This window comes from Oncorhynchus keta, chromosome 15, assembly GCF_023373465.1.
Source record: "Oncorhynchus keta strain PuntledgeMale-10-30-2019 chromosome 15, Oket_V2, whole genome shotgun sequence".
In the NCBI taxonomy this organism is placed as follows: Eukaryota; Metazoa; Chordata; class Actinopteri; order Salmoniformes; family Salmonidae; genus Oncorhynchus; species Oncorhynchus keta.
In genome coordinates, this window is record NC_068435.1 from 11,155,156 (window position 1) to 11,176,722 (window position 21,567).

The following is a 21,567-nucleotide window of genomic DNA, read 5'->3' on the forward strand; positions in this document are numbered from 1 at the left end:
GAATGAGTTTCTCCACAAAAGGGCTTTATTACAGACAGAAATACTCCTCAGTTTCATCAACTGTCCGGGTGGCTGGACTCAGACAATCCCACAGGTGAAGAAGTCAGATGTGAAGGTCCTGGGCTGGTGTGGTTACATGTGGTCTGCGTTTGAGGCAGGTTGGACGTACTGCCATATTCTCTAAAATGACATGGGAGGCAGCTTATGGTAGAGATTAACATTCAATTATCTGCCAACAGCTCTGGTGGACATCCCTGCAGTCAGCATGCCAATTTCACACTCCCTCAAAACTTGAGACATCTGTGACAAAACGGACCATTTTAGAGTGGCCTTTGTCTCCAACACAAGGTGCACCTGTGTAATAATCATGCTGTTTAATGAGCTTCTTGATATGCCACACCTGTAAAGTGGATGGATTATCTTGGTAAAGGAGAAATGCTCACTAACAGGGAGGTAAACAAATTTGTGCACAACATTTGAGAAGCTTTGTGTGTGTATGGAACATTTCTGGGATCTTTTATTTCAGCTCATAAAACCAACACTATACATGTTGTGTTTATATTGTTGCTCAGTGTAGTAGGGAAAATGTTGTGGGTAAATGATGATGTAGCGGGGACACCATGCATCCCACTATCAGTAACACTTCTCGTCCGGGTCTAGAGATTAATAGTCAGGTTGACCTCATCGCCATCCTCGGGTCATAGGTCACATATACAGATCAAAGTAGAGACATATTTCCACCTACATACAGCCTTAGACCAGATGCCTAATGTCCAAATACTTTTACACACGTTGAGTCATGGGATGTTCTTACGCACGTCTTCTCAGGGCACAAACAGGTTAAAAGGTGACAATGACAGTTTTTTTTTTTTTAAGGAAACAGCTAAGTAATGCTCTTTTTGTATTTTCTGAGTTCTCATCTAAGAAGCACTGTGCAGTCTGTGAAGGGGGTTGTTTGTTTACCATCTCCAGTGATGAACAAGTGTTGGTTAGCCCCTCTTCACAGTTAATAAGGTATGTCCTCCCGTCAGAAATAATCAGATGTCTTTGACCTGTAGATCTGTGTGTCAGGATGTTTGTGTGTCAGGATGTTTGTGTGTTAGGGTGATTGTGTGTCAGGATGTTTGTGTGTTAGGGTGATTGTGTGTTAGGGTGATTGTGTGTTAGGGTGATTGTGTGTTAGGGTGATTGTGTGTCAGGATGTTTGTGTGTCAGGATGTTTGTGTGTTAGGATGTTTGTGTGTTAGGGTGATTGTGTGTTAGGGTGATTGTGTGTTAGGATGATTGTGTGTTAGGGTGATTGTGTGTCAGGATGTTTGTGTGTCAGGATGTTTGTGTGTTAGGGTGATTGTGTGTTAGGGTGATTGTGTATAATACATGTGAAGAGGCATCAGTTTAGATAAAAAATTAATACTCATTTGCAAAACCTAACCCGTGTCTTTCGTGAGAGGAACATTTATTTTTTGGGGTCAAAACTGCGATGTTCATCACTTAGTCGTTCTGATATTATGATTACATATTTAAATACACAACTAACTTCATACAGTGGTTTAGAACTTCCTTCCTCTACTGGATAGAATTCAAATGGGTCATAAACCAACTGGATAGAGAGGTAGTCTAATCTAGTCTATTACAGGCACATTGTGTCTCTTCCTTTTTGTTCCCGGTAGCAATATGGGCGACAAAGATAACATAAAAAGCTGTTTTTCTAAGCGGCCCCCTACTGTTAGCAACCAAATGGTACATGTTCTCAAACCTAGGTAACATGAGGAAATAAGAGGGACGATACGGGCTGCATTGTGCAACAGTAATGCAAAGATGGATTCTGAAGTTGGTTGGTTGGTTTTCATTACGCACCAATCAATAAAAAACAGACTAGAACAGGAAGGGGCTAGTTGGACTTGTCTAATAAGAAAGGCTTATTTTAGTTTTCCATGACGTGTTTTTCCGTGTGCCCCAATGACCCTGGTCTATTGGAAGTTCCAGGGAGTGGGTTTGTTATGTTTCAATTTCCTCAGATGTGCCTCAACCCAGAGATTAAATGATGATTACAATCTTAAAAAAGGTCTGAACTAAAATTATGAATTTAGGCCTGGGAATTTCCAGAATGTGTTGAAGTATGGGGCAAAGAGAAAACAAAACGGAACCAGCATTTTGTTTGATTATTCAGCCTTGGATCCATTAGACCAGGTGTTCAACTTTTTCATCCTGGGACCCAAATGAGAAATTCTGTGTTTTCCTGGGACCCAAATGAGAAATTCTGTGTTTTCCTGGGACCTAAGCTTAGGAAAATATGCAACTATACATACATATCGGTACATTTCATTGCCCTTATGCCTAAAACAAATGTAATATAGGCCAAAACAAATAATGAAATTGAATATCCATAAAAATATCTATGAATGTTATTTTCCCCCATTAAAACACGTACATATCTGTATGTGTTGGAACTGTTACTGTTAAAATTCAATAAATTATTTTCATTCTGAACTGGAATAAACTGATTGATCACATCACACAGATGAATAACAGAACACACATGCTGTCCTTTTCTGGTCTATATCTGTGTGAAGTGATCAATCTATTTATTCCAGTTCAGAATAAAAAAAATATGCATTGTATTTTAACAGCAACATGTCTATGCTGGTCTCTGTTTTAACAGTGTAACACTGAGGTGATGCTCAGCCTTGAAACTGTTTCTGTACTTGTTTTTGAAGTATGTCAGAGTTGAGAACCCTGACTCACATAGGTATGTGGTGCCAAACTGGACCAGAACATCTACTGCTTTCTCAGTCAGGCAGGAGACCGCTTCCTGTTGTAGATGAACAACAGAGAACTGTGTGAGTGGGTTCTCAGTGAGGCAGGAGACCGCTTCCTGTTGTAGATGAACAACCCAGAACTATGTGAGTGGGTTCTCAGTCAGGCAGGAGACCACTTCCTGTTGTAGATGAACAACCCAGAACTGTGTAAGTGGGTTCTCAGTCAGGCAGGAGACCACTTCCTGTTGTAGATGAACAACCCAGAACTATGTGAGTGGGTTCTCAGTCAGGCAGGAGACCACTTCCTGTTGTAGATGAACAACCCAGAACTGTGTAAGTGGGTTCTCAGTCAGGCAGGAGACCGCTTCCTGTTGTAGATGAACAACCCAGAACTGTGTAAGTGGGTTCTCAGTCAGGCAGGAGACCGCTTCCTGTTGCAGATGAACAACCCAGAACTATGTGAGTGGGTTCTCAGTCAGGCAGGAGACCACTTCCTGTTGTAGATGAACAACCCAGAACTGTGTAAGTGGGTTCTCAGTCAGGCAGGAGACCGCTTCCTGTTGTAGATGAACAACCCAGAACTGTGTGAGTGGGTTCTCAGTCAGGCAGGAGACCGCTTCCTGTTGCAGATGAACAACCCAGAACTGTGTGAGTGGGTTCTCAGTGAGGCAGGAGACCGCTTCCTGTTGCAGATGAACAACCCAGAACTATGTGAGTGGGTTCTCAGTCAGACAGGAGACCGCTTCCTGTTGTAGATGAACAACCCAGAACTGTGTGAGTGGGTTCTCAGTCAGGCAGGAGACCACTTCCTGTTGTAGATGAACAACCCAGAACTATGTGAGTGGGTTCTCAGTCAGGCAGGAGACCACTTCCTGTTGTAGATGAACAACCCAGAACTATGTGAGTGGGTTCTCAGTCAGGCAGGAGACCACTTCCTGTTGTAGATGAACAACCCAGAACTATGTGAGTGGGTTCTCAGTCAGGCAGGAGACCGCTTCCTGTTGTAGATGAACAACCCAGAACTGTGTGAGTGGGTTCTCAGTCAGGCAGGAGACCGCTTCCTGTTGTAGATGAACAACCCAGAACTGTGTGAGTGGGTTCTCAGTCAGGCAGGAGACCGCTTCCTGTTGTAGATGAACAACCCAGAACTGTGTGAGTGGGTTCTCAGTCAGGCAGGTGACCGCTTCTTGTTGCAGATGAACAACCCAGAACTATGTGGGTTTGCCTCAAAAAGCATCTTGCTTCAATCAGTTTATTCCAGTTCAGAATAACAATTATTATTGTATCTTAACAGCAACAGTTCCAATCGAGACTAGTTTTCAACAATCATTTCTACAGTAAAATGTACAGTGGGCCTGATCATTGTTCACCTTCATCTGTACTGTTACTTAGGGTTGCACTATCAGTAGCTTGCTTGCTTTGACTAACGTTAGCTATTGGCTGTGTACAAAACCAGGGGATTGTTTGAAAGAGAAACGCACATCTACTATGAGAGTTTAGTACTCCCTTATTTCTGCTGATCATCACCTGTTATATAATGACAAAAATGTCTTGCTAGCGGATGTATTTTTCCACTGTCGAGGCACTGTTTCCTGACACATTCTGCCCTGTCCTGAAAGAACTTCCTGGGTTTACCATCATGCTGTGGGTTGTTTGGTCAGGACGTGTTGTTTTATTACATTTGTTCGTTTTGCGAGATTCATTACTAAGCACTTCCACACACATTGTGGGCGCTCCTCGTTATGAGTGTGTGTGAAACAGAGAAACTCATCGCTGTATATGTGTTTCATGACAACTGAGCTCAGTCAGATCTTGTCGCTAGCATTAGTCCAATTGATGACGGCGGTGAATGGTGGCGAGTGACAAGTCAGTGGCTGACAGCGCATCATCTACAAAGGGAAGCACAGCCGCGAGTTGCCGCAAGCTGCCCAGTGACATGAGCCTACCAGACGACCTAAATCACTTCTATGTTCGCTTCGAGGCAAGCAACACTGAGGCATGCACGAGAGCATCAGCTGTTCCGGACGACTGTGTGATCACGCTCTCCGTAGCCGACGTGAGTAAGACCTTTAAACAGGTCAACATACACAAGGCTATGGGGCCAGACGGATTACCAGGACGTGTGCTCCGGGCATGTGCTGACCAACTGGCAGGTATCTTCACTGACATTTTCAACATGTCCCTGATAGTATCTGTAATACCCACATGCTTCAAACAAACCACCATAGTCACTGTGCCCAAGAACACAAAGGCAACCTGCCTAAATGACTACAGACCCGTAGCACTCACTTTCGTAGCCATGAAGTGCTTTGAAAGGCTGGTCATGGCTCACATCAACACCATTATGCCAGAAACCCTAGACCCACTCCAATTTGCATACCGCCCAAACAGATCCACAGATGACGCCATCTCTATTGCACTCCACACTGCCCTTTCCCACCTGGACAAAAAGAACACCTATGTGAGAATACTGTTCATTGACGACAGCTCAGTGTTCAACACAATAGTATCTGTTACGTTCCCCAGTTTATGTGTTGTAGTTTGTGTTTGTGCATGTGTTTATTTCAGGAAATGGCTTCCTGAAATCCCTCAAGCAGCTGATTGGTTGACTCCATGGCTAATTGGAGAGCTGACCCCGCCAAAAGCCAGTGTTCTGTTCAGGAGTGAGAGAGATTTTCTGGAAGGTCATTGCAGAGATTTTGCTAGAGATTTTGCTGGGAGTTCATTGCTGAGAGTAGTTATGTTTTGTGAGTTTGCTCAGATAGAGCTTATTTGATGTCCTTTATTTCTTAGTTTGTTCGTGAAATTGTTTAATATTCTGTTTCATTTGTTCCCAGGGGAGAAGGGGAAGGCACCTAGGGAGTGCTTAGGCAAGAGGCCCGCGGGCATACATATACCCGTAGCATATTCGCTGTCTAGGCACACTAGGTAAGACCTGGGCGGACCACCCCTTGTATTTTGGTTAGGGCACCAGGTGGGGCTAAATTAGGTAAGTAGTGGGTAGGCAGGTAAGATAGAGGGGGGGCTTTGAGATTTACTTTATTTGCTTTGGTTCCATCCAGCCCCTTTTCCCCATATTACTGTGTAAAGGAATAAAGTCCTTGTAAACGGTACCACATTCTGCCTGTTGTCACTCTTACTTGCATCTACAGTCCATACCTTTCTCTTCACGGAGAGTTTAGTTGTAGCAGGGTGTTGCGTTCCCTCTTCATAGAGGCGTGCGTAACAGTATCCTCAAAACTCATCACCAAGCTAAGGATCCTGGGACTAAACACCTCCCTCTGCAACTGGATCCTGGACTTCCTGACAGACCACCCCCAGGTGGTGAGGGTAGGTAGCAACACATCTGCCACGCTGATCCTCAACACTGGAGCTCCCCAGGGGTGCATGCTCAGTCTGTACTCCCTGTTCACCCACAACTGCATGACCAGGCACGACTCCAACACCATTAAGTAATATATAATAATATAATAATAATATATGCCATTTAGCAGACGCTTTTATCCAAAGCGACTTACAGTCATGTGTGCATACATTCTACGTATGGGTGGTCCCGGGGATCGAACCCACTACCCTGGCGTTACAAGCGCCATGCTCTACCAACTGAGCTACAGAAGGACCACTAAGTTTGCTGACGACACAACAGTGGTAGGCCTGATCACCGACAACGACGAGACAGCCTATAGGGAGGAGGTCAGAGACATGGCCGGGTGGTGCCAGAATAACAACCTATCCCTCAACATAACCAAGACTATGGAGATGACTGTGGACTACAGGAAAAGGAGCACCGAGCAAGTCCCCATTCTCATCGACAGGGCTGTAGTGGAACAGGTTGAGAGGAGAGCTACAAATTCCTTGGTGTCTACATCAACAGCAAACTAGATTTATTTCACCTTTATTTAACCAGGTAGGCTAGTTGAGAACAAGTTCTCATTTGCAACTGCGACCTGGCCAAGATAAAGTGTAGCAATTCGACACATACAGAGTTACACATGGAATAAACAAAACATACAGTCAATAATACTGTAGAACAAAAGAAAACAAAAAGTCTATATACAGTGAGTGCAAATGAGGTACGTTAAAGAAATAAATAGGCCATGGTGGCGAAGTAATTACAATATAGATATTAAACATTGGAATGGTAGATCGGCAGAAGATGAATGTGCAGGTAGAGATACTGGGGTGCAAAATAAATAAATACTAGTATGGGGATGAGGTAGGTACAGGTGCAGTGATCTGTAAGCTGCTCTGACAGCTGGTGTTGGAGAGATGGAGATTGGAGATGCTTAATGTGAGTCTGGAAGGAGAATTTACAGTCTAACCAGACACCTAGGTATTTGTAGTTGTCCACGTATTCTAAGTCAGAGCCGTCCATAGTAGTGAAGCTGGACGGGCGAGCCGTGATCGATTGAATAGCATGCATTTAGTTTTACTTGCGTTTAAGAGCAGTTGTAGGCCATGGAAGGAGAGTTGTATGGCATTGAAGCTTGTCTGGAGGTTAGCTATAACACAGTGTCCAAGGAGGGGCCAGAAGTATACAGAATGGTGTCGTCTGCGTAGAGGTGGATCAGAGAATCACCAGCAGCATGAGCAACATCATTGATGTATACAGAAAAGGGAGTCGGCCCGAGAATTGAACCCTGTGGCACACCCATAGACTGTCAGAGGTCCGGACAACAGGACCTCCGATTTGACACACTGAACTCTGAACTTCTGTCTGAGAAGTAGTTGGTAAACCAGTCGAGGCAATCATTTGAGAAACCAAGGCTGTCGAGTCTGCCAATAAGAATGTTGTGATTGACAGAGTCGAAAGCCTTGGCCAGGTCGATGAATACGGCTGCACAGTAATGTCTCTTATCGATGGCGGTTATGAGGTCGTTTAGAACCTTGGGCGTGGCTGAGGTGCATCCATGATCAGCTCTGAAACTAGATTGCATAGCGGAGAAGGTACGGTGGGATTTGAAATGGTCAGTAATCTATCTAATCAGAATCATAGCCTGTTCAAAAGGAGTGCAATGTAAGAGAATGTTCAGATAGACAACCGGCCGGTTGTCTAACATAATAGTCCATATGCTGACATAAACACTTATTTTATGACATAAAAAAATAAATACAAAATGCATATTAAAACCTTTAATTGTTTGGGCTTAGTGTGCTGTGCAACAAAGCTCTACCAACAGCATATGCAAACAAAGCCAAAATCACAAACAAAACAACAAAAACAAATCAATGAGAGAATAAATGTTCCAGTGGTCTACATGTCATGTAGAAAAGAAACATTGTTTTTCAGTTTGAGATGCACAATAGATTATTTTGGCAGACAAACCATTTTAAGGGAGATAATATGAAATCTGATCGAAGGACAAACAGTTTGAAGGGAAAAGCCTTTTTTCAATGCATTCAGGCTCTTAATGCAACAGAAATGGTATAAGAGAGAGGATACTTGCTTACAAGTCCTGTAGATATTCACCCTGAAACAGTCATGTCAGGGAGGCGATCGCCAGAAACAGCACCAGTTCTCACCAGAACAAAGGCAGCGTAACGTTCACATAATTCCAGTAAGTACCGTTTAACACTGCAAAGTTTGAGCCGAGCAAGAGCAGAAAGCATCCATTATTCAAGTCATGACATCATAATAATGTTTAAACCAGTAGATTAAAAAAATAAAAAAATGTTCACTTGACCTTCCAATGCTATGCATCTCAGAATCAAAGGAATATTCTCAGTTGTCTTGTGATTGTATGAGGAGCACCTGTGTATGTGTCTCTCATCACATTTAATAATTTATCAAATCCACATCTGAATACCTGACAAGTTAAGTACAGGAGTGCAAGTACTGACGCAAAAGTACAATTGGACTTTTGAACAGTTACAGTACAATGTGCATTTTGCAATGCTGACATCAGCTGGCAGTACAAGCCATTGCATTAACTAAAGTCTATCTATCTACAGCCACGTAATATCCTATGATTTTGGCAACAGCAAAAGTCCTCTGGTTTAATACTGATATCTTGTCTGTCAGATTGTCAAGAACAGGATTAGCGTACAGAGTCCATCTTTAGTTAGGCTTGTTGGACCATCTGCCATGTTGTCAGTGTTTGGTCCTGGAGGTCACCGTTTGGTCCTGGAGGTCACCGTCTCAGAGATCTAGTCCCGATGAGGTCATAATAAGGAATCCCTTCACTCTCCTACAAAAAGACAACGGAATGAGAACCTTACTTTAGGGTATCCACAAAAACCGAACCATTACCCAAGCAAAATCCTACCATTTTACAGTAAGTGTTACTCCTCTTAACGTTTTGTGTTACACAATCCTGGGTACTTCAATTCAGCTTTACAATAGTAACTTCAGTATTAACCCCGCCATTCTATTCCATTAACCTTGGCATGCAATCTACTCTGTTTCCTCACCCAAAACACTGATCAAATCCTCATCCCCTTGCCCTATCACATCCCAACACCTGTACATTGACCTACCTGAATGCCTGCTGTGTTCGACATCTGTCAATGCCAGTCCGTGCCTCCCTGTGCCAGTCAGCCCCTGCCCTTGTGGTTGGCATAGCTTGGGAAGCCAAACTGGCACAGCATCATGTTAGAGTACCTCAGGGGCATTGCGCCGTAGATCTGTGCCAGCCGGTTCAGGCAGTAGGAGCGCTGGAGCAGGTGTTCGGGACGGTGCCACATGCCTAGGTACCCGCTGCTGGCGTCCCTCTCCAGATTGCGCATATCCACGGGCTTCACAAAGATGCCAGAGGGTCTACTTTTTATGGTCCCAGAACCTCGCCGTAGCTCCGCTGCCACGACGAAGTTCACGGCGATGTCGTCACAGTTCTGTGTGTCATCCACCAGGGCGTGCACTTCGGGCGGCTGCTCCTGGAAGAGCTGCAGGTAGCGGTGGTGGAAGAAGGCGGCGCCGATCAGGACCATGGAGTACCTGCAGTAGTTTTGGAAAGCAGGGCCCACATTCAGATTGTTAAAAAAAATGCATCAGGGCGCAAGACACAGATGAACATGATTTAGAGCAACAACGTCTACATCTAGGCCTTCAGTGTCTCGATATGGCAAATTTCTATAGTTATAGTTATGCAGTTATAGTGTCTTCAGAAAGTATTCACACCCCTTGACCCAGATTTAGTGTGTTACAGCCTGAATTCAACATGGATTACATAGATTTTCTCTCTCTCACCCATCTACACTCAATACCCCATAATGACAAAGTGAAAATATGTTTAGACATTTTTGCTAATTTATTGAAAAAAAGTATTCACACCCCTGAATCACCTTTGGCAGTGCTAACAACCGTGCTTATTTTCAGTCTAAGAACTTTGCACACCTGAATTGTACAGTATTTGCCCATTATTCTTTTCAAAATTCTTCAAGCTTTTTGAAATTGATTGTTGATCATTGCTAGACAACCGTTTAAGTCTTGCCATAGACTTTCAAGTAGATTTAAATCAAAACTAACTACAGTAGGCCACTCAGGAACATTCAATGTAGTTTTGGTAAGCAACTCCAGTGTATATTTGGCCTTGTGTTTTAGGTTATTGTCCTTACCAAAAGGTGAATTTGTCTCCCAGTGTCTGGTGGAAAGCAGACTGAACCAGGTTTTCCTCTAGGATTTTACCTGTGCTTAGCTCTATTCTGTTTCTTTTTATCATAAAACAACTCCCTAGTCCTTGCCGATGACAAGCATACCCATAACATGATGCAGCCACCACCATGCTTGCAAATATGGAGTGGTACTCAGTGATGTGTTGTGCTGGATTTGCCCCAACAAAACAATTTGTATTCAGGACAAAAAGTTAATTTCTTTTCCACATTTTTTGCAGTTTTACTTTAGTGCTTTATTGCAAACAGGATGCATGTTTTGGAATATGTGTATTCTGTACAGGTTTCATTCGGTCATTTCGGTTAGTATTGTGGAGTAACCACAATGTTTATCCATCCTCAGTTTTCCCCTACCACAGCTATTAAACTCTAACGGTTTTAAATTCACCACTGGTCTCATGGGGAAATCCCTGAGTGGTTTATTTCCTCTCCGGCAACTGAGTCAGGAAGGACACCTGTATATTTGTACTGACTGGGTGTATTGGTACACCATCCAAAGTGTAATTAAGAACTTCACCATGCTCAAAAGGGATATTCAATGTCTGCTTTTTATATCAATAGGTAGGTGCCATTCTTTGCAAGGAAGGGTCTTTGTGGTTGAATCTGTGTTTGAAATTCACTGCTCGACTGAGGAACCTTACAGATAATTGTATGTGTGGGGTATAGAGATGAGGTAGTCATTAAAAATTATGTTAAACACTATTATTGAACACAGAGTGAGTCACATTTTTACTCCTGAACTTATTTAGACTTGCCATAAAAGGGGTTGAATACTTATTGATGCAAAATATTTCAGCTTTTCGTTAATTAATTAGTAAAAATTTCTAAAAACATAATTCCATTTTGACAATATGGGCTATTGTGTGTAGGCCAGTGATACAACATCTCAATTTAATACATTTTAAATTCAGGCTGCAACACAAGAACATGTGGAAAAAGTCTAGGGGTGTGAATACTTTGAAGACACTGTACCTGTCACCTCCTCCCATCTCTGGGTCCTGGAGTTCAAAGCTGCCGTAGCTGTAGACCCCCGTCACCGTTGTAACGTGTTTACGGGGGACAAATCCAACTATCTGATCTGGGAATTGCTGTTGGAGGATGAGAGTAGGGGACAACATTGAGGAACATTCCAATAGTAATACAGTATAAGCTATTATGTAGAAGAGGGCACGACAAAACCTATTCCCCTCAGGAGTCTGAAAAGATTTGGCATGGGTCCTCAGATCCTCCAAAGGTTCTACAGCTGCACGATCGAGAGCATCCAGACTGGTTGTATCACTACCTGGTATGGCAACTGCTCGGCCTCCGACCACAAGGCACTACAGAGGGTAGTGCGTACAGCCCAGTACATCACAGGGGCCAAGCTTCCTGCCATCCAGGACCTCTTTACCAGGCGGTGTCAGAGGATGGCCTAAAAAATGTCAAAGACTCCAGCCACCCTAATCATAGACTGTTCTCTCTGCTATCGCATGGTAAGCGGTACCAGAGCGCCAAGTCTAGGTCCAAGAGGCTTCTAAAAAGCTTCTACCCCCAAGTCATAAGACTCCTGAACATTTAGTCAAATGGCTACAGACTATTTGCATTACCCCCCCCCCCATTTTACACCGCTGCTACTCTCTATTATCATCGATGCATATTCACTTTAATAACTCTACATTTACATATTACCTCAATTACCTCAACTAATCGGTGCCCCCGCACATTGACTCTGCACCGGTACCCTCCTGTATACAGTTACGCTATTGTTTTTACGGTTTCTCTTTAAATTACTTGTTACTTTTATTTCTATTCATATTTTTTTAAATGCATTGTTGGTTAGGGGCTTGTAAGTAAGCATTTCACTGTAAGGTTGTATTCGGCACGTGACTAATAACATTTGATTTGATTTCAATGTGTATTGTTGGAAGTACATACCTTCCACACAGAGAAGGCAAAACTGATATCTGGAACGCTGACCAACGTGTCATCATCCAGCATCAACACAGCTGAGGAGAGAAGTTGAACACAGAGTATTACCATTAAATTATGAAATACTTCCAATACACAGCGTTGTTGTGCCTGTATACTCGACTGGCCAATTTTGCGACGTAGCTGAGGAAATGAGACAAGGAAAGGAGACAAGGAGAGTGTCTGTCAGTCTGTGTCTCAGTGGAGGCTGCTGAAGGAAAGGACGGCCATAATAATGGCTGGAATGGAGTCAATGGAATGGTATCAACCACATGGAAACCACGTCCTCAATGTGTTTGATGTCATTATTATTAGTGGTCCTCCCCTAAGCAGCCTCCACTGGTCTGTCTGTGTCTCTCTTTCACACTCAACACCTCACAGTCAGTATCTATCTTCGGTTGAACGGCTAAGTGAGGTAGACACTTTGGAAAGCCACCTTAATGGCATCTCTGTCACACACACACACACACACACCTCACCGTCGGTATCGATCTCAGCAAATGGTTGCAGGCGGTTGCGCATGCGGTTGACGCTCTGCTCTTTGAACACCACGGGGATGGGATGGGGCCCCAGGGTGTCCCAGAGCTCTTGGGGGGTCCGCTCCCCAATGTTGTTCCACACGATGATGACCCGCCGCAGGTGTGGCACCGCCTGGTAATGGTTGAGCAGTTTCAGCAGGACGTCGGTGCGGTTATACGTCTGTATGACTATGGTAAATGCGGTGGCGTCCTCCTCTTCCGTGTGGCGCCCGGGAATGGCGTTGGCATTGCTGCCGGCGGTGGCTCTATGGCGAAGGGCTCCCATGGCCCCGACATGGCCCCGGTCCTCGATGGAAGGGAGGAGGGCAGTCAAGGCAGCACCGACCAAGAGAAGGAGTAGTATGGGAGCAACGAGATAGGACCGCCGAAGGCCTTTGCAGCCACGGAGAAGGACTCTGCACTCAGGAGAAAGACAACAATGGACATATATACTGATTCCCAAATCAACCCCAAGCCCAGACTCCCTTTGCACCCGTGGAGATCTGAGATGATTAGATAAGACATAAACAATATGGAAATAGGTCTACCTTGCCCTCTGTAATAGGTCAGGGGGAATTTTCGCCATATTGCTAATCCACACAGATCACAGACCTTCAGTGTTTAGGGTGCAGGAGCTAGGGGTCGATTGTAAAGGAGCCATATTTTACAGACTAGGTTTGGGTACTAAGAAACTATTTCACAGAATAGGCTTTTTAAAAAGATGGACTATTTGTCAAGCGCATACATTGTAAACCACGACATTCCAATCACAACACCCTCCATGATAATAATCGACGAGAACATGTTGCGCGCATGCATATGCACAATTAATTTGATTGGCCCTATTAGGCTATGGCATCATCAAAAAGTAAACTTGATTAAACTGTACTCTAACGGCATTAGTGACTTTTAAAGTAGCCTAATGAAAATGGGTTTACAAACCTCGGCCTACAATCGAGTAGGCCACTTAACAATACAACAGTGAGGAAAAACACTAAGCTACCTACCTCATTGTTGTATCCTTATAACGCACATTCCAAAACAATTAATGAATATACTTTAGTTGTTTTCTCCCTCTTTTCCTATTCTACCCAGAGTTCTGATGATTTACGCAGAACCAACGTAGACTTGCAGGAAAGTATTTGTAGGCAAATTCGGGAAAGTCAGGAAAACTACAATGACGCACAACTGTACTGCTTTATGGCGAGGGTTTTCGCCGCAATACTTTTAGTTTTACGACGTATTTGGAAAATTGGATACTAGCGGCACCCTGGAAACGTCCCATTGAATATAATAAAACGCATTAGTTGAACACACATGAATTCTATTGTAACGAAATGTCCAAAAGTTTCTCTTTCCAATGGCCTGCAAATTCCAATTCTTGGACTGGGTAAGATAAAAAACAAACAAATCGATGATAATGTTCAAAGCTTCCTTTATTTTACATAACGTGCCACCTTTTAACGAGAAATGTAAAAGTATTTGCATAAGGTGACGATTTTGCAACAATGTTTGACTCATCCTGAGCACAGTAGTAAACATTGTTGCAAAATCGTCACGTTATGCAAATACCTTTACATTTCTCTTTATATATATATATATATAAATATATATATATATATACACACACACCTTATGGAATTACTGGGATGAATGTCTGCTGAAACATCGCCACATTGTGTCAAACTAGCCTACATAGAGGACTGACTGTTCTAGCATGAATTCCATCAAGAGCACAACCTCTAACTTTTGAACTGAACATGAAAACACCACAGACCAGTGTGAAATTAGTGGGCTTCTCAATAGTGGCTAACCAAAAGGTTTTGTAGACCAGTCATCAGTGTGAATGAAGAGACACAGTATCAGTAGTCCACAGAGGCATCCTCTCTGATTCCCCTATAATTTTTCTACTCTGTGGATTGGTAGGCCAATCCTCCAAATTGCTTTCATTTTATGTTGTTATAGGAGTGCAGATGAAGGAGAAGATTCTAAGGAGAGTGAAACACCTCAGATTATTGAGATGGCCCCATTGAAAGGAAGAAGTTTGAAATTCATACCAGTAATTCTAAATCAGGGAAAGTTTGAAATTCATACCAGAAATTCTAAATCAGGGAAAGTGATGAATCTTTCTTTTCTTCCCAAGGAACATCGCATGACGGCGGGTATTCACATGACGCCGTGTTGTATGCACTCCTCGAGTGTGGCGTGCGGCACATCGACACAGCGAAGCGTTACGGCTGTGAGGAGCAGCTGAGTATAGCCGTGCAAGAGAGCGGAGTACCACGGCAAGACCTATGGCTTACAACCAAACTGTGGCCCGGAGAATACGGCTATACCGCTGCCAAAAAGGCCTGCCGCGACTCGTGTTCTCGCCTAGGGGTGGAATACCTTGGTAAGGCTCAAGACAATATGGTCTGAGTACTTTTTACTTATCTGATAGATAAAAAGTATTCAGTCCTTTTTGAAATAATAGATAAGGGAAACCTATTCAGACTTTATTGAACCTGGTCAATTGAAAACCGGTTCTCATTTCCAAGAGACAAAGTCCACAACAAGATGATATCCCCCTACTCATACCAAAGCTCTTCCACTATAGGTAATAAAAAAACAAATGCTTTCCTCTCTTTTTACTCTCACCCACCTTGGTGGAATGTCTACCGTCTCCTTGGTGTGGTGGAATGTCTACCGTCTCCTTGGTGTGGTGGAATGTCTACCGTCTCCTTGGTGTGGTGGAATGTCTACCGTCTCCTTGGTGTGGTGGAATGTCTACCGTCTCCTTGGTGTGGTGGAATGTCTACCGTCTCCTTGGTGTGGTGGAATGTCTACCGTCTCCTTGGTGTGGTGGAATGTCTACCGTCTCCTTGGTGTGGTGGAATGTCTACCGTCTCCTTGGTGTGGTGGAATGTCTACCGTCTCCTTGGTGTGGTGGAATGTCTACCGTCTCCTTGGTGTGGTGGAATGTCTACCGTCTCCTTGGTGTGGTGGAATGTCTACCGTCTCCTTGGTGTGGTGGAATGTCTACCGTCTCCTTGGTGTGGTGGAATGTCTACCGTCTCCTTGGTGTGGTGGAATGTCTACCGACTTCTTGGTGTGGTGGAATGTCTACCGTCTCCTTGGTGTGGTGGAATGTCTACCGTCTCCTTGGTGTGGTGGAATGTCTACCGTCTCCTTGGTGTGGTGGAATGTCTACCGTCTCCTTGCTCTCCCTCTAATTGTATCAATCCTCTTTTTTCCCTTTCCCTCCCCGCTCCTCTGTCTCTCTCCCTTTCCCACTCCCCCCCTCTCACAACCTCTCTCAGATTTGTACCTGATGCACTGGCCAGATGCCATGGTCCCAGGAAGGTCCAATAGGGAGGTCAGGGTGGAGACCTGGAGGGCCTTGGAGGAGCTGTATAATGAAGGTGACACAGAAAAGTATTTCTTATAGTCACACACCGTGCTATAAGCCTATAGGATTCTGCATAGGTCTCTTATCTAGAGCCCTCTGTTTCTGTCTCGGTGAACACGGGGCAGGCGTGTGTCGTGCCATCGGCGTGAGTAACTTCCTCGTCTCCCACCTGAAGGAGCTGAAGGAGGACTGTAGTGTGGTGCCTCACGTCAACCAGGTGAGTGATGCATTGGGCTGCGTTTCATTCCAGTCTTTCCTGGCCTAGTTCAGTCCCTGAAGGATCTGAAGGGACTGGATGGGTGATTGCATCATGGATAAAACGAGTTGTAGCTTCCTGTCCAGTGACCACCTAGTCATCTTAGATCCGTGATGGGGACTGAATGAGGGCAGAGGGTAGGCAATTGATATTTGGAATGGAAATGCGGCCATTGTGTCTGTGGGACATGACCTATTACCTACATTGGCTCTCCAGTTATAAGCGACAGGAAAGGACAGACCGAGTGATGTCCCTTTCCCACCTTTCAGGTGGAGTACCACCCGTTCCAGCAGCCAGAGGAGTTGATGGAGTACTGTCGCCAGGAGGGCATAGTGTTCGAGGGCTATTGCCCCCTGGCCAAGGGTCAAGCTCTCAGCCACCCCACCATCCTCCAGCTGGCACACAAGTACGCCCGCACGCCCTCTCAGATCTGCATCCGGTGGAGCGTACAGGTACCCCCATCTCTCCTGGTGCCTACCTACAGTGGGTTACAGCCTGAATTCAACATTTATTACATCAAATCAAATTTATTTATAAAGCCCTTCGTACATCAGCGGATATCTCAAAGTGCTGTACAGAAACCCAGCCTAAAACCCCAAACAGCAAGCAATGTAGGTGTAGAAGCACGGTGGCTAGGAAAAACTCCCTAGAAAGGCCAAAACCTAGGAAGAAACCTAGAGAGGAACAAGGCTATGTGGGGTGGCCAGTCCTCTTCTGGCTGTGCCGGGTGGAGATTATAACAGAACATGGTACATTAAGATTTGGTGTCACTGATCTACACACAATACCAATATGATATCAGGGGAATTCAGTGTCAGTTCGTGGGTAAAATCACTGGGAAAGCCATATTACAACTTGTGTGTTTTGATAATTGCGTCATTTGCTCCATTACCTGTTCGTTCGTATGCCTTGCGACCGTGATATATAGGCCTCAAGGCCGAGACAATAAGACAGTGGCAGAATAAATTCAACCACACCTTTTGTTTTATCCCAAAACCTGATAGCAACCTCTGTCCAGTGAAGTTCACGACGCGCATTGCATGTAACAGACAGTTGCATGATCTAGACGCAGTGTTTCACAAACCCTGGTCCTCCAGTAGCCCCAACAGCCCAACCCTGGTCCTCCAGTAGCCCCAACAGCCCAACCCTGGTCCTCCAGTAGCCCCAACAGCCCAACCCTGGTCCTCCAGTAGCCCCAACAGCCCAACCCTGGTCCTCCAGTAGCCCCAACAGCCCAACCCTGGTCCTCCAGTAGCCCCAACAGCCCAACCTGGTCCTCCAGTAGCCCCAACAGCCCAACCCTGGTCCTCCAGTAGCCCCAACAGCCCAACCCTGGTCCTCCAGTAGCCCCAACAGCCCAACCTTGGTCCTCCAGTAGCCCCAACAGCCCAACCCTGGTCCTCCAGTAGCCCCAACAGCCCAACCTTGGTCCTCCAGTAGCCCCAACAGCCCAACCCTGGTCCTCCAGTAGCCCCAACAGCCCAACCCTGGTCCTCCAGTAGCCCCAACAGCCCAACCCTGGTCCTCCAGTAGCCCCAACAGCCCAACCCTGGTCCTCCAGTAGCCCCAACAGCCCAACCCTGGTCCTCCAGTAGCCCCAACAGCCCATCCCTGGTCCTCCAGTAACCCCAACAGCCCAACCCTGGTCCTCCAGTAGCCCAACCCTAAGTTGAATCAAGTGTGCTCGTCTTTGGCCAACACTGAGAATTAAGTAAAACCACAAGGCCAAATTTCGATCTCCAATGGCTAATTTAGGAAAGGGACCATTTTAGCTAGCTAGACACCGGGGGACAACGATATATAACAAATCCTAATTGCTAAATTGTCCATAAATATTGCCAATAAAATAAAAATAGTAATTTAATATTGATTTATTGAAAGCGTAATATCAACTGGCTACATTATATCGTGGAACAGAATCTCAATAAAGGCAGTATCCTCAGCGGTGGCACTTGTTATGGTATAGTTTTGTTTATTTAACAGACAAGACGCTCTCATCCCTTATCACAGTCAAGACATACCTATTTTATAGTAAAAAATCATGATGTAATATAACAGAATAAAATGGAACAGAATATTTTCCCAATATATAAAAAGTTGCCTGTCTGAAGTGACACGCATCTCAGGTCTAAAACAGTTATTCTCAAAGAGAATACAGGGGGGCTCAATTTGGCGAGTTGAAATAAAACAAAAATGATTCTTCTTTTCAATATACAGATGTTTGATTTAGTTTCCTGCCTGTTCTTTCTAAATGGACAATTCCACATTTGAATACCGCATGGTGATGAATTACAGCCACAAAATCATCTGCTTGGTGAGTAGGCCCAGGCTTAATGATTCTGATGATAAGATGTATGTCTTTAGCAAACTGTTTTAGCATATTTTCAGTTTGGAACCTCTCTATGTTCAATCAACCAGTCCATTTGGAGGCCTCATTTGGCAAGGAATGTAGCTTGTGTATCCCATCAGTTACACTGAACAAAAACATAAACTCAATATGTAAAGTGTTGGTCCCATGTTCCACGAGCTGAAATAAAAGATCCCAGAAATGTTCCATATGCAGAAAAAAATTATTTCTCTTTGCCAAGATAACCCATTTACCTGACAGGTGTGGACATATCAATATGCTGATTAAACAGTATGATCATTACACAGGTACACCTTGTGCTGGGGACAATAAGGCCACTCTAAAATGTGAAGTTGTCATACAACACAATGCCACAGATGTCAAGTTTGAGGGAGTGTGCAAACTGCAGGAATGTCCACCAGCCAGAAGAGGACTGGCCACCCCTCATAGCCTGGTTTCTTCCTAGGTTGTGGCCTTTCTATGGAGTTTTTCCTAGCCACCGTGCTTCTACACCTGCATTGCTTGCTGTTTGGGGTTTTAGGCTGGGTTTCTGTACAGCACTTTGTGACATCAGCTGATGTAAGAAGGGCTTTATAAATACATTTGATTGATTGAGCTGTGTCCAGAGAATTGAGTGTTCATTTATTTACAGTAAGCTGCCTCCAATGTTTTTTTTATTTTTAATTTAGTAGTACATCCAACCGGCCTCACAACCGCAGACCCCGTTTATAGCGTTGTGTGGGCGAGCGGTTTGCTGATGTCAATGTTTTGAACAGAGTGCCCCATGGTTGCCTACCTTCGCCACCTGGGTGGCCCGTCAGGAAGTCTAGGACCCCAGTTGCATAGGGAGGAGTTCAGTCCCAGGGCTGTGAGTTTAGAGGGAACTATGGTATTGAAAGCAGAGCTGTCGCTGTAGTCGATGAACAGCATTCTCACATATGCATTCCTCTTCTACAGGTGGGCAAGGGCAGTGTGCAGTGTCGTCCGTGCACATATACTCATTCTTATGAAAAAGATATTCCTTATTACACTGTCATAGTTATACACTTACATTAAGACACTGAATATGCAAATCTTTATTTAACGGTGTGCTTTGTCCCCTTTCCCTCTCAGAATGGAGTTGTCACCATTCCCAAGTCCACCAAAAACGAGAGGATCCTGGAAAACTGTCAAGTGAGTTGGATTTTTTTTACAAGACAGAAGAAGGGAATTGTGTGCATGTTTCATTGGAGTTCTGTTTGAGCATGTGTTGAAGTAGATCTAGCTCAATCTAATATTAAAAAGACAGTTCACCCAAATCGACCAACTTTTAGTTGAAATAGGCTCTAAGAGAACGCCATTGTTTTGGGGGTAATCAATGCCAACTTGAGTCTGAAGGCTGAAAAGGGACATTTGGGTGTACTGTTACTTTAAGACTCAATAAATGTCAAATTATCATCACAAGCTCAAGAATGGATCCTGTCCAGAGTCCTGCCCCCAGCTAAAAGGACGTATCATCTCTATCAAACCACCATGTTTGCCCTCTCAACTTCCACCCCTCCCCCTCTGCTGGTCCTGGCTCCTCCCACTCCTAGGTCTTTGGGTTCCAACTGGAGGGGAAAGACATGGAGGCATTGGGCAAATTGCATGATGGGAGACACGTGAGCTGGGATTCCACACGTGTGGAGTGACAGGTGCAGCATGTGTTCACCATCACTGCTTCTCACAAGCATGCCTTGCCTCTATGGATAGCAGAGCTTCAGCTCTTTACTATTCTAACTTTATTTAGTAACTAAATCATTCTCAGCCACTCTTTCACACCCCCCCCCTCTCCCTTTCTGGTCTTTTTCCCTGGCTTGCAGTCTTCCACCCGACAAAATTCATCCCCGATCTTTGATTATCATGAATCATATTTGCATACAACGTATTCGCTTTTCTCCTTTTGTTTCACAAACCCTATCATCTGATTTCATGTGTATATTTGGCTGCCCCTATATCTTGGCTTGCTTTAAGTTGGTGTGTATGGACGTGAATGGCTGCTTAGTTAAGAGGTAACTAAGCAGAAAATGAATGGCCGTGCCTCAATTTAAAATACCATTGAGATCTGGGGAGGACTGTTTTCTCCGAGAGTGATGTCACTCATAAAAGTGTCTCCTCCTCAGGTCTTTGGGTTCTCCCTCTCAGTTGAGGACGTGGATCGCGTCAGGAGACTCCACAGTGACATGAAACTCATTCATCTCAGCTGGCCCCTGTGGAAAGGTTTATCATCTTAAATAAAATACAAAACGTTTAGAGATGAGATCTGTGTGTGTTTATGGCTGTGAATATAATATATGCCATTTAGCAGACGCTTTTATCCAAAGCGACTTACAGTCATATGGGTGGTCCCGGGAGTCGAACCCACTACCCTGGCGTTACAAGCGCCATGCTCTACCAACTGAGCTACAGAAGGACCACAATATGAATGGTGGGTGACTCCAGTGCTTCAACCAGAATTGTGAAACCATAGTTGCTGCTAGCCTCACCCAACTGCCTTACTTTGAGACATTAGTGCCTATCCTCCTAGTTGATGTGACTGGTAGGATACTTGTTAACATCATTGATTTATATAAAATCAGCCATTACTGTATGCCTAGACACAACATTGCCTTAATCCACTGGTCCTTAAAAGCATTTTAGGGAGGCTATGCTGCTTAGATCAATGCTATTTTTGTACTCAACTATTGCTAATGCTAAACTGGAGCAAAGTAAACTAAATAGTCTGG

The 21,567-nt window shown here is 44.4% G+C and overlaps 2 protein-coding genes across 4 annotated transcripts; one reads left to right on the forward strand and one right to left on the reverse strand.

Annotated features, from left to right (window-relative positions):
- Positions 1-7,877: 7,877 nt before the first annotated feature.
- extl2 (exostosin-like glycosyltransferase 2) lies at positions 7,878-14,001 on the reverse strand. The gene is made up of 6 exons (XM_035787589.2): positions 13,840-14,001; positions 12,794-13,248; positions 12,282-12,352; positions 11,340-11,455; positions 9,237-9,693; positions 7,878-8,947 (listed from the first exon to the last, which is right to left on the reverse strand). The coding sequence occupies exons 1-5, from the start codon at positions 13,842-13,844 to the stop codon at positions 9,294-9,296; spliced, it is 1,047 nt and encodes a 348-aa protein (XP_035643482.1). The 5' UTR covers positions 13,845-14,001; the 3' UTR covers positions 7,878-8,947; positions 9,237-9,293.
- A 9-nt stretch (positions 14,002-14,010) lies between these two features.
- On the forward strand, positions 14,011-21,092 carry zgc:110366 (uncharacterized protein LOC550476 homolog). 3 transcript variants are annotated; one of them, XM_035787590.2, is made up of 8 exons: positions 14,011-14,222; positions 14,976-15,224; positions 16,132-16,233; positions 16,346-16,437; positions 16,746-16,928; positions 19,937-19,996; positions 20,268-20,496; positions 20,965-21,092. In XM_035787590.2, exons 1-7 carry the CDS (start codon positions 14,150-14,152, stop codon positions 20,451-20,453), a joined length of 945 nt encoding a protein of 314 aa, XP_035643483.1. In that variant the 5' UTR covers positions 14,011-14,149; the 3' UTR covers positions 20,454-20,496; positions 20,965-21,092. The 3 variants fall into 3 exon arrangements, with proteins under 3 accessions (XP_035643483.1, XP_035643485.1, XP_035643484.1); XM_035787592.2 differs by having other exon boundaries at positions 20,398-20,496; XM_035787591.2 differs by lacking the exon at positions 20,268-20,496.
- Positions 21,093-21,567: the final 475 nt, after the last annotated feature.